We start from the raw sequence: 13,555 nt of genomic DNA, 5'->3' as shown, positions 1-13,555 counted from the left end.
CAATTTGTTGCGTTACGCTTGAAGTAACAGCAGGTACATCGTATCACTTTTTATTGCTGCAGGTTTACCCACATTGTTTGTTGTTTTTTGGCTGATCAAAGAATTTTCGAACTATCGAAGTTGTCTTTCAGTAAAAAGTCATACAATTACTGTACGCCTTTGTCAAAAGACGTAGTGTAGATGCGAGTTGATATAATTATTCATTAATATTTTTTTTGAATTTTTTTCACTTTGCTTAGTGCTTTTTTTTCTGATGTTGTTCATCAAATAATAAGATATTTGTCGGAAGCATTATTTGACAATAATACTAATAGATGCAATCGTGATTAGATCTTAAACGTTAGGTACTAGTATCCTTATGTCGAGTCAACATATACTCTTCAAGATCAAATGGTAGCCAACTAGAAAAGCTGAGAATGCACTGGAGAGTGCAAACCTCTGCCAAGCCCAAGCAGTTACTTTCCACCCATGATCTTGCTCTTCCCAAAGAGATTTTTCTCCTCTCTACCACCACTGGGGAAAAGCTCTTTGGGCTCTTCCATAGAGATCAGTGATTTCCATCGATAAGTCTACATGCTGAAAAATTGCCCGATTTCCTAATATAGAAGCTTTTTTTTTTCTTTTTTTTTTTTGCGTCATAAACGCTCAGAGGTACAGGTACTACTACTAGGGCTAGAGAACACCACTTATAGTGCGCGCGTGCAAACCTCAACCCAAATACGCTCAGCCTGAACTCCCAAGTTCATTGGCCTAACGTTATAGGCTAGACTACCACTAACCAGTCAAAATATCAAAAATCCTTCATGAATCCCCCCCCCCCCCATTCTTGGATCACTACCAAAAGTTAATAATTTGTTACACTGTACTTGTTTGCTTTCCTGCAAGTTTCATTCCAATCCGTTAACTACTTTTTGAGTTATTTTGCATACGGACAAACTGACAAACAAACCAACGGTAGCGAAAATAACCTCCTCCCTTGGCGGAGGCAAAAGTGCAATAAGCATTGTGCTCACAAATTGATCGAGTAATCACGCATCCTAGATAGTATCGTATGTACAAAGCGGATTGTTACCTACCGATTGATGTTCATCTCCTTCATCACGAAGGTAATACGGCAGCACGGGTATTTCGTCGTCACTGGAGCTGTCCATAAATGACGGATGTTGAAACATTATGTGATGATGATTGTAGAAAAAAAAAAACAATTAGAATCTACGAAGCACTAAAGGAATTTCAAGCTTTCCGTCCTTCAAAAATCTTCGTCAGGAGAAAATGGTCTTAGCTGTTGGCGTGCACAGAATCTTTTGAACCTTTGCTTTTCCACACACGTCCTGGATTAGTTTACTGAAGAAGGCCCTATTGTTTTTTTGGTGATGCGCTCCTAATCCAATTAGTGTTTCGTTGTGGAAAGCAGTTTCAGTTGACGCACGCATCCCGTAAAGACAAGACTTGAAGGTCAATGTCACGCATTATTTACAGTATTTGTATGCAATCCAGGGTGTTCCACACTAGGGTTTTTTCCATGTCGCTGCGAAATGCTAAGTTTTTGCACGGCATCCTTCAAAACGTGCGACATTCCTCTCAATCACCCTCATGAACACGAGACACATTAGCACTCCTTTTTTTTTTTTCCTCATTTTCCTTTTCTTATTTTCTTTTTCTTATTTTCTTTTTTTTTTTACCACACCATTCACCATTCACCACACCATTCACCCCATCATAATACTCGCTGAACACAACCAGGGCCCTGTTTCATAAAGCTGTTCGAAAAGTGTTTTTTTTTTTAAATCATAGTCGGAATAACGGGGGTGTCCGGAGAAATTTATGACTGAGAGTGACCACCACGGCCCTGTTTCATAAAGTTGTTCGTAAAGTTACAACAACTTACGAGCGACTGGTGATCAGTTCTTGTGCTGAATTATTGAAATTCTGATAAATATACTGTACTAGTAAAAAGTTGTAACAGAACTGATCACCAGTCGCTCGTAAGTTGTTGTAACTTTACGAACAACTTTATGAAACAGGGCCGTGGTGGTCACTCTCAGTCATAAATTTCTCCGGACACCCCCGTTATTCCGACTATGATTTAAAAAAAAAAGAAAACAGGGAGACGGGTGGCATTGGATGTTAAAATATGGCTTATTCTGGACAGCAGAATGAGGTTTAAAAAACAGCAGGGCTGCCAACATCGGAAACTAGTTGAGAATGAGACTCCCATCGGCCAATTCTGTAAATTAGGAGTCAAAATGAGTGACGGATCAATAGAAATAATGTACATGCAAATGAAATAAAATTTTAGAGTGAGAAAGGACCAAAATGAGTGAGTCTCACTTTCAATGAGTGAGAGTTTGCAGCCCTGAAACAGTCAGTGTACTGTCCTAAGAAATATTGCAAGTTCAAGATGCCCTTGTCATTTCTCCTAGCATCTCCTTGAGGAGTTTTATTATCATATTAAAAATAATAATATTCAAAAGCCTTAGGAGTAAGGACGATTTATATTAACATTTCAAGAACAATTTAAAATCATATGCCATCATCAAACATAATATATTTTTTTCAAATACATTAATGATTTTTATCCTGGCATTGCAGAGTGATCATGGTGATCAAAGTGTTCAAAATAAGGCTTAGATAGCACCAGAGAGCATCTCGAACCCTAGAGCTGGACCCCGGCCGCCAGGGACTTCGCGCACACATACTTTCACGCGCAAGATCACCTTTTTTCTTTTTTCTTTTTTCTCTGCAACATGCTAGAATGTCAAGTTGTGGACCACCCTGATGCATGTTTAGATCCATAAGAGGTCTACATATTCAAATATTGCAATTATACATGAATGTTGATTTATACATGCATTTTTTTTTTGTTCCTTCTCATCGTATATTCTATGCCCCTCTCATTCCATGTATTGTATAAGGGGAACTTTTCCTGCACTGATTGCTTCAAATTCAGCTCGATATTTGTGAAATTTTCTTGTTGCCCACTGTCATTTATTTCCTTTGTCATCATCGCTCAAAACTTGAGAGTAGTTGACACTGTGCAGCCGTGTACATCCTGAAAATATTTTTCAAATAAAGTAAAATTCTAAGAAATCATTACAAATGTCCTTTGCGATATGTGTTGAGTCATGGCCATAAAATTCCACAGTGTAAGATATAAAATACTGTATATAATTTGGGGGTATTGTTTTGAGGAAATTTGACTGCAGCTGCAATATGCGCAGCAACAGCAAAGTATGTGTATTACATACCTACAAGATATGGACCTCAGCATACATCGCTGGCTGAACTGTAGGTCTAACGCCCAAGCTTTAGCAATGAAAATAGTAATCATACACACACACACACACACACACACACACACACACAAATAAAAATAACTTGTACATGTATTGGTGTATGTTGGTCATGACGTATGAAAATATCTTCGGGTCCTTTACTAATACTTGAAAAATTATAATGCATTTATTTCTGCAGGCAATATGATTGCCATTGAATGGTACGACAGATGAGCATGCATTTTATTTATTTTTTGGGCGGATGTGTTGTATAGGGACTCAGCCTACTAATTCCCTTGCTGGGAAATGCTTTAAAAAAAAAAAAGAAAAAAGAAGAAGAAAAAAAAAAAACGAGGAATGACGTGTTAGCTTGTACGCTGTACAACATTCACAGGTCATGTTCAGGGTCGGCCATCTCCAGTATCGCTTGCCCGTGCTAATCGACTACTCTCGACCAATCAATCGGTCATCTCCTAACCCCTTTTCTCCCCTCCCCCAATTCGGGTTCTGGATTCAGCAAGGTTTGATTTTTCTTAGCTCTCTCCATAACTTCGTATGCACAAAACCTGGGCCCGATTTCATGAAAGATGTTAGGATGACAACTCTTGCTGGAATGACAACTTTCAATAGCAAATACAGCCAATCAGCGACGCTGTATTCTTATCGTTACCATGACAATAGTAATTCCAGCAAAGAGTTGTCATCAAACAAACTCTTTATGAAATGGGGCAATGGTGCAATTTGTAAACTGATTTATGCCCGTAATAATGTTGCTTGTATTATGTATATGCATAGGCCCTAAAAAAGGTTGACTTTTTGTGCGTGTCGGTGGAAATAAACGAATATTCATTCTAGTAACCAGGAAAGTAGTTTCTTTTGTTACCGTGGCTTGTGAAACTGGAATTTATGTGCATATTTATAGCTTTCCTCCTCCTTGACACCACAATTCTCGAGGGATCGAGGCCTGTTCAGCAGTCAGTGCAGATACCAGGGTCTCTCCTAAAAAGATCTTGAAAATACTGCATGCAGCACGTACGTACGCGTATTAGTACCTGCGCTGCAGGAACGTGGCAGGTCAATGAACTTCTGTCTTTGCGATAACGCCTCCATTCACTCTCGTTGCGCTCGTGTTTGTGGCTTGTGTGTGTGTGTGTATACTTAGTACGTACGTGTGTTCTAATAGCGAGGTGGTCGTGAAAGTCCATCATCGGCGTGTAGCGAGGCGCACAAAACGATTTCGGTGGTTGGGCTGTCTGTGCCTTCTCGTATCGTGTGTGTATGTGTGTGTGTGTGTGCGGTCACCCCGTCTCCTGTAGCGCCGGGGAGCAAGGTCCATGCCACCTCCCTGGTATATATTTTGTAGTGCATAGCACGCAAGATGGATGGATAGTTTTGACAAAATGAGTGTCATGTCCAAACCAGGCGGCCCGCCCATGCGGGTTCGCCGACTGTATACTAACACAGAAATTAGGTCCATGATACTACCAGGGGTCTCACCTCCCTGACTAGTACATTGTACTCTACAAAAAATTTACCTCCTTGGCATTATCAGCACATGAGCAAGGAAGAACAGCTTTACACGTATACTAAACAGACATTTGCTTCTAGGTCATGTGCAATTATGAATGAAGAAAGAAAGGACAGAGTTCACATGGAGTAGGGAGACGGGAGACGGGTATAGATGTAGGCTATTCTCTGCCAACCGCTGAAATTGGGCTTGTTTCATGTACAAATGTACTTGACTAGGCTGTATTTCTATGACTAGAGTTATCAAGATCTTGATATGTGTGTGTGTGTGTGTGTGTGTGTACCTGTAATTCGCTCAAATGGGTGAGAAAATTTCTTCAAAGCCCGGTAGGGTCTTCCCTTTCTTTTTCTCTTTTGAATTATGCAAAGATAGCCCAGATGATCATCCGTCATTAAAAAAAAAAAAAAAAGAGGAAAGTACCCACAAAACAATGTTAATAATTATTATGGCAATGGCATGCTTGGTCATTTCCACAGGGGATACGCAAAAACTAGATGACACACTGATACCATCCATACTGATCCTCTAGCTATGTCGCGAAAAATGTATTCTTTATTTTACTTTCTGAATGACAATGTTCATGACAACATTCTCCAAGAGCATGTGCGCCATAATCTTGAATTTTGGTAGGGGGCCTACTAAATGCAAAAGCTCCTTTTGCACTTTGTACGAGAGCCGTCACTGCACTGACCCCCTTGTGTACATCTCTATTGCATCTTGGACCTATAGAGCGTAATGGCTGTGAAGACGCAGACGAAAAAAAAGATAAACACACACACACAAAAAAAAAAACCGAGATGATCACAACCTTGAAAACTTCTATTCCGATTAACAATTTTTTTTCCAAAACTGAAATGTCCATGCACCTTTGAAAAAAGATCGTACAATCACGCATAATTTATTATGCACGATTCCAAATATATTCGATGAAAATGCACTTAGTCCACCACTTGTCCATTGACCTCATCTTGAGCCCCCCCCCCCCCCCCCATATCTCCTATGGTCGGGGAGGGGGTGGGGTCCGCTCACCCATTCCATGATTTTTTACAGTCTAGTTAATGTTCTTGTTTTCTCATTTTCCCTTGCATCTTTATAAGTATTTCATATCAGCTAACATCAAAATTTTAGATATGAATAACGAAAATGTAATAACATCCTGTGGCTATTTGTTTTACAGCGCACAGTTCCGGATTTCTGCGCTCTTGGCGCTCAAAAATGTGATTAAAAATATGATGACACTGTAACGTTCCTATTCCTCTTTGATACAACGTCTAAAAGATGAGAAAAATAACAAATAGCAAACACCAGATTAAAAGTTAAAAAGACTATTTTTATGAACATTATGGATTGCGCTCATAATTATTATAATCCTCAGTTTTCAAAAGCCCGCGCATTGCTGAGTTGATATCAGGGAGGTGGGCTTCGATCCCACCTTCCTGGGTATATTCTGAAAAACAGAAGCTTCCTCGCGTACGAGGATGTAGTCTTCTTCTTATTTCCATCACTGCATGTGCGATCAAGCTCTGACATATACCTTGATGTTTTTTTTGTTTTTTTTTGCATGAAAACATTTATTTTTCCACATGAAAATTCCACATTTTCCACATAAGTAATTTCGATTCTCAAGACGTATAAATAATTCTTCGCATGGGAGGGATGTTCCCCCAGTCCCCTCCCCATAGGTCAACCTCCATAAAGTTACAGTCCCTTTTATTGAAAGGACGCATAGAGAGAGAGATAGAGCAAAGGCTGATCAAATGCCAAATATCATGAGCACCATTTACCAGTCTGATTATTTTGAAGAAGTATAAATGCATTTTTCTTATTTTTAGGACTGGTAAATTTGCATATCCCACAAAATTGTGCACTACACTAAATCGCTTGATTTCAACTCAGTAAATGCCGAAGCTCTTTTGATATGCAAACCCGCTGGACATCCACTCCATTCGGTCCATTTCCATCATGCGTACACGGATCGAGATGTGAAAATGCCATTTGTTGTAGTCATTCACGTTGTCTCTGATTATGCCGTTGTGATTAATTTTTATTGACAACACTAGCAGATATTTCCCCAGAGTGCGTCAGTGCATTTCAGTTGTAAAAATGATAAAACAAACAAACAAACAAACAAACAGCAAAAACAAACAAACAAACAAACAAAATCCACAGTATAGGCCTACTGTTGGAGGGGGGTATAACCTTCGTGCATGCCTTGCAACATGACATGATTATATCGGGTATATATATAGCTTGAACGTGCATACATGCTCGAATATTGAAAGGTACAGTTACTGTATTGAATTACATTGTTGGGTATGCTATTATGAGTCCTATCTGCATGCAAGTGCGTATCGCTTCGTCTATAGATTCCGACCTTTATCATGTATTATCATAATTATTACAGTTTAGTTGTGTCGTCGACGACCAGTTCGTCTAATGACCGCAGCGCTCTTGAAATCTCCCACTTTACCAGTTCGTCTTCTTTTACCGGATGCCGACCACAGAACTCTAGTTCTACATGCCGACATGTCCATTTCTAAGTACTTCGTATCATAAGGAGGGCCGAGAGATGGACTGAGTTACAACTGGCTATAATTATTCAATCTGCTGTCAGTTTTCTATGGATGCTCAAAAGAATTCCACAGGTGCATTTGTGCCTTTGATGTTCGATGCTCGAAGCCGCTACCTTTCTGATCAATCTGAAGATTCATTTTTAACGCTAACATAATATCGGGTATAATGCTGCTCGTTTATACATCAAATGCAATGAAATTTCACCTAATGATAAAGTATATAAAACAAAAGTTAATTCCGTTCGAAAATAATTTTATGTGCAAAAGTGTAAATCTGAGCTGTATTTTGTGAAAGTGTTTAAAATTTTACCCTCATGGAAAGCCGGTTTTATCACTTTTCTCCATATTTCCACAAAATGAAACTACAGAATATGATACCATCTTCAAGTATAGTTCTTCATACATTAATATGTCAGATTAGCGTACAATCACGGACATTCGAGTAATTTTGATATACCATAGATTATCTATTTCAGCAATATTTGAGCAATTTCTATTCACGCACCCCCGTGCCTTTACCATAATATTGTCTACCGCCCATCGTTTGTAACCTAGTAGGGACAGCGAAAAGTAATTACCATCACAAAGACATAATCTTCCTTTGAAAGTGTGGCTGGTGATTATGCAATGAGACACGAGTCAATTTTCTTCGCATCTGAGCGGCAGATCCAGTTTGACACAATATAGTCCATGGGCCAGGACCTGAAAAATGGGTTATTGGTACCACCTGAGGTGGCAAAAACTTTTTGGTGTTATTTTGTTTGTCGGATATATATGCTTATCAAGCTATAAATGATGGCATTTCCAAATGAGTACAACTTAGTCATATTAAATGAATTTTTAACCAATTTGGTCTCGATTTTATATCCCTACTCCTGAATCGAAACTAACCACTATACAAAGAAGAGCACTGTCTTCTGTATGTTCACATAATGTGTTTTGTTGTAAACGCGGTCTTTAGTCTTTATTCGAGGCAGCGAAGAGAATATCCAAAGGCTTATGATGTCCACATTCTTTATCTAGAACAATGTACCGTTATCATATCTAAAGTTTCTAATAAAAGGGATTATCTACACCGTTTTTATATATACTACCTTCTCAACAAATACATCAGTTAAAAAAAGAAAATCACTCTGTTCATTTACAATATTATTTATTAAAATGTATTGTAGTGTACCGGTACATTGTTGTTGCACTATCTTTCATTGTTGGATGCATGGAAATAAAGCGACATTGGAGTGGTATTAGTGTTTTCACCGTAGCGTTTTCACTGGAAAATGATAAATGATTTAAATATACGGTAAAATTCACGAGGAATAGATTTATTGTTGTTGCTGTTTTTAGATAAAGGGATATACACTGTATTATAAGCTTTGGATATTCCCTTCGCCGTCTTGAATAAAGACAAAGCGCTGTGGACATCATAACCTTTGGATATTACCTTCGCTGCCTTGAATAAAGACTAAGCGCATCACGTTTACAACAGAACACCTGTGAACATACAGAAGACAGTGCTCTTCTTTGTATAGCGGTTGGTCTCGATTCAGAAGTATAGGGATATAACAACGAGACCAAATTGGTTAAAAATTCATTTATTATGACTAAGCTACTCATTTGGAAATATTATCATAGCTTGATAAGCATATCTATGCCCGACAAACAAAATGACACCAACAAGGTTTTGCCACCTCACGTGGTACCAATATCTGGCCTGGCCCATGGACTAAATACTTCAAGTATTTTTGAGTGGCGGCTTCGAGCATGGTTTCAAAGCGAATAAGACTGTTGTGACTCCATTTTTCGAACCCTCTTGATCACACTGCCGGATGTGTGTGTGTGTGGGAAAGTGGGGGGGGGGGGGGAGGTACCCTTCTTTTATTGTTGTTATTGTTGTTTTTGTTGTTGTTGAGATCAGAGAAAATAAAAGAAAGAAACGGGAGCGGCCCTTTCTCAATGCATCCATCCCCCTCCCCCTCTTTCCAGAATTCAAGGATCTATCATTCCTAGATTTGTATGTTTGTAATTTACGATATTTATGTGTAAGCATGATGAAAAATAATCTTTTAAATTTATTTGAAACAATGTTTCGAAGAAATCATTCCATTTGCTATCATTTGAGAACTTTGCTGACTCGGAACACCATCATTTACAAGGCCAAAAATATTGAAACTCGATCCCAAACAATGGTAACAGCTGAGACTTTGAATTCTTCTAAGAATAAATGAAAATTATTCCTATTGAGATCTTACAACCGAATTATATTCGTTTCATCATAGGCCTAAATCATTTTTTAGATAAAATGATATGTCGAATAGAAGTCCTTAGATCTTTAAATGTTCCTTTTATTGTATCGCAAGGGTTCGACACTAACGATGACCCGGGGACATCCAAAACGCCCGCAGGGCCACAAAAAAAAAAAAAAAATTGAAAAAGATAAAAAAAAAAAATAAAATAAAAAAATCGGATGTTTGCCTTTACTTTTGGAAATGAACAGCGGTAACAATCGATGCTAAAATAAATGTCAATTTGCTTGAAATTTTGGAAATGAATGACTATATATCATTCGACTCCGTGATACTAAAATGAATGTCGGATCTTCGCTCATACTTTGGAAATGAATAATGATAATGATATTCATCCGTATAATTGACGACAAAATAAATGCCGGGTGTTTGCTTCTACGTTCGAAAGTACATAAAAGTAACATTTAGCTCCGGAAGATGCTAAAGTAAAAGTCGAATGATCGCTTTGACGTTCGGAGATGAATAACAGCAACTCCGTACGATGATTATGTCGGATGCTTACTTTTACTTTCGATTGTAAATAGCAATAACATTCGGCTCTGGAAGATGCTGAAATAAATGTCAGACAATTGCTTTTATAAGTTTGGACGTGAATAGCAGTAATATTCTGCTCCATATGATGCTAAAATAACTGTCGAAAGTTTACTTTTAAATTTCGAAATGAATAATAGCTGTAGCATTTAGATGCGTTCGATGATAGGTTCGAAATGAATATTCAACTTCAATAAAAATTGATAAATGCCGGGTGTTGCTTTTGTTCTATACGTTTGAAAGTAAACATCAATACCACTCAGCTCCGGATATGCTAAAATATTTCATTTTCTTCCAAATTTGATCTCATGCCAGATGACATCTGTAGTTCATTATTCCGAAGTACATGAATGTATCGTATGAGGGTCCCATATCGTACAAGCTTGAATTGCTTTTTAGCGGGACCCTCCATTTCTATCCTCACATTCTGTGTACAGTCACAAGTACTTCGCATAACAAGATGCAGCATTATAGGCCTAGAATGTACATATCTTATAGCAATATCGCAAATCAAAATCAACTACTTCCTGTAAAACTGGATATTTTCGCGCGACTAACTTTTGCCGGGTCAGAAAAGTTCCGCGTGTTTTTATCCGCGCGGAATCAAGACATCACGCACAGGAACGTATAAATGGCAAGCAAAAATATTCGCGTGTCTTTTATATTCGCGCTAGGTCCTGGTTGCGCGAAATTCGCGAAAAAATGCACCGTGAAAATTTCCAGTTTTACAGCTGTAAAAGTGGATATTTCGCGCGATTAATTTTTCGCGCTTGGCCAGGTAAGAAGAGTTTTGCGTGGAGTTTTTAATTCCGCGGAATCGAGACATGACACACAAAAACATATGACAAGCAAAAATATTTGCGTTTTTTTTTTTTTTTTTTTTTTTTTGCGCTAGTTTCTGGTTGCGCGAAATGCGCGAAAATTTCAACACCGCGGAAATTTCCACTTTTACAGAGTAACTTATCATAACACATACTTTCAACCTGTGATGTGGCCATCTGCGAGACATTGCGACGAACCATCCATCTTTTTGTGAAGATGATACCGTGCATATACAGTACTCATGTAATGTATAGTATGATAATAATTTACACGAAAAAAATCCAGCCATTTATTGAACTCACAAACACACGCACAATAACGCATACATTGTGATTTCACCCTACCAGTCTTTGGGCAACAGTGAAAAAGTTCGAAAGGAGACGTATTTTAAAAAAATGACTGCATGTACGTGAAAAAAAAAAAGGACATGAATACTTGAACATTTTACATAGTGTATCACCAGTTTCGGATACCTAGACTGTACATAGTACACTCTGTATACTGTACAACAGATTTACTGTAGGGCCTTCGCAGTCAATGTCGTTCACTCACTCTCGTCAACAGCTTTCCAAGATGTAGGAGGCCCTGAAGATGTTTTTATTATTTTTTTTTTATTATTATAATATAATTACTTCTTTTTTTCTTTTTTTCTTTTTTTTTTTTTTACATCAGGGATGGGAAAGTTATTTACACAGCCCTTAGTTCCCGATCCCATTTTGAAACAGTAGGTCATTTACAAACGGTCATATCACAGGTCAGATCCCACTGGCATCGCTCTGACGTTGGTACACGTATAATTGCACGCACGGGACTTCAGTATTTATTATTATTCACGATGATCAGTGCTGGGTAAGAAACCGATAATCTATTAAAAAATTGGTATAGTTTTAGCCCAAAAAATGGAAGCAAAGGAAGAAGAAGAAGAAAGAAAGATAGAATGAATGAATGACATGAACAGCACATCAACATTGTTTGATGCCGGAACATGCCAGCACATTACAGTACATGTACTTAGAAAACAAACACACCCATGTAAACACATACAGTACAATCTGTCACGCACTCTCTGTCTGTACTGTCGGCTGTGCAGCGCAGTATACTGCCTGCGTGCAATGTCACGATGGATAGACGAAACGCAAGCAACCAGCCGGCCAGGAACTACTCGCGTGCTCCAACTAGCCTGTAAACATGCCCATTCTACGCAGGCAGTGTATGCATCGTGATCGTGGTTAGATTAGTTTCACTGCTGATAAAAAGAACCAAGGAAGTAAGAAGAGAGACCCATCCTATTCCTACATCACTCCCAGTTGCAGCTACTGCTGCGATTGATGGTGGTGGCCGTGGTTGTGATATCACAGTAACAACAGAACCTGAACAGCGCTCTTTACCGCTGCGCATGCATTCATCGCATCATCGTGCATTGTTATTGGCTTCGCGATGGTCCGTGTACTCGTGTACATGGATGGTAGGCTTGCGCGCACGTGTGTGTTTCTGTGCTTCGTGTGGCCGTACACTGACTGTACTGTACACGTACTAGCCAGGGTGTGGGGAGGATGGGAGGGTGAAAAGCTGGTTCGGTGTGCGCCGTTAGGTTACGTTCTTCCGCGGTGGATTGTGCGGATGGCAGAGTGAGTGTAGCAGTAGCTGCCATACGATGGCGCTCTTCAGTATTTCAAAATGTGTGGATTGACCGTTAGATCGGTCATGGATCGGTCTAAAAAAACTCCTGAACTCGGTAAATGGTATGGCTACATTTTGCGTGTTTTAAATTACTTAACGTTAATTATACTGATTAAGACTTTCATATTGGTGATTTTAATCCTCAACACACACCCTGGAACTATCTTAAGCCCTAAAACGAAATCATACCAAAGGAGAACTGGCACTTTAATGTCGCCTTTTCATATGGAAAAATTAACAGATTCTGTCACATTTAGTTCCATGCCAATCAAGCAGACATCAATATGCATGCACTTTACTTGGGGCTAGTTTTAAAGATACTGCTTAAAAATAGTGGCGGATCCAGGCGGGGGTGCACTAGGCATGCCCCCCCCCCCCCCATTTTGTTAAAACAAAAGAAATAAAGAGAAAACAATTGGGGGTGCATGCGCGCCCCCCCCCCCTTTAGTTTTTGTAAAGGTGCCCCCCCCCCCCCCCCCCTTAAAGAATTCCTGGATCCGCCCCCCAAAAACACAGACTTGTCTCTAGAAGTCTCTGTCTGCTGGTTAACTTGACCTTTGACCCAATCCTTCCTGACCATGACTACCAGATGTTTGGGATGCTGTACAGCGGACGATATGTGATCATGATGATGGGGATCTTCTCTGTCTACACGGGACTCATCTACAACGACTGTCTCTCCAAGTCTATCAAGATCTTTAGTTCCACTTGGAATGTGTCCAACATGAATTACAGGTATGATAAACATAGAGGCCCGAATTCATGAAGGTGGTACAATTGAAACCATGGTTTAAACCATGGACAAAGACCGTAGTATTGTGTGGGGGCGCCAAGTGTAGCATG

At 39.2% G+C, this 13,555-nt stretch overlaps 1 protein-coding gene across 1 annotated transcript in view; it reads left to right on the top strand.

The window, feature by feature from the left end:
- Positions 1 to 13,555, top strand: part of LOC140241262 (V-type proton ATPase 116 kDa subunit a 1-like) — a 76,678-nt gene that overhangs the window by 50,287 nt on the left and 12,836 nt on the right. The window contains exon 12 of the mRNA XM_072321010.1: positions 13,302 to 13,447. Within this exon, the coding sequence (XP_072177111.1) occupies positions 13,302 to 13,447 (146 nt within the window). The remainder of the gene's footprint in view (positions 1 to 13,301; positions 13,448 to 13,555) is intronic.

The sequence above is a fragment of the Diadema setosum genome, chromosome 17, assembly GCF_964275005.1.
Source record: "Diadema setosum chromosome 17, eeDiaSeto1, whole genome shotgun sequence".
Taxonomy (NCBI): domain Eukaryota; kingdom Metazoa; phylum Echinodermata; class Echinoidea; order Diadematoida; family Diadematidae; genus Diadema; species Diadema setosum.
The sequence above is the reverse complement of the archived record's forward strand: the minus strand, read 5'-3'. Positions and strand labels throughout refer to the sequence as shown.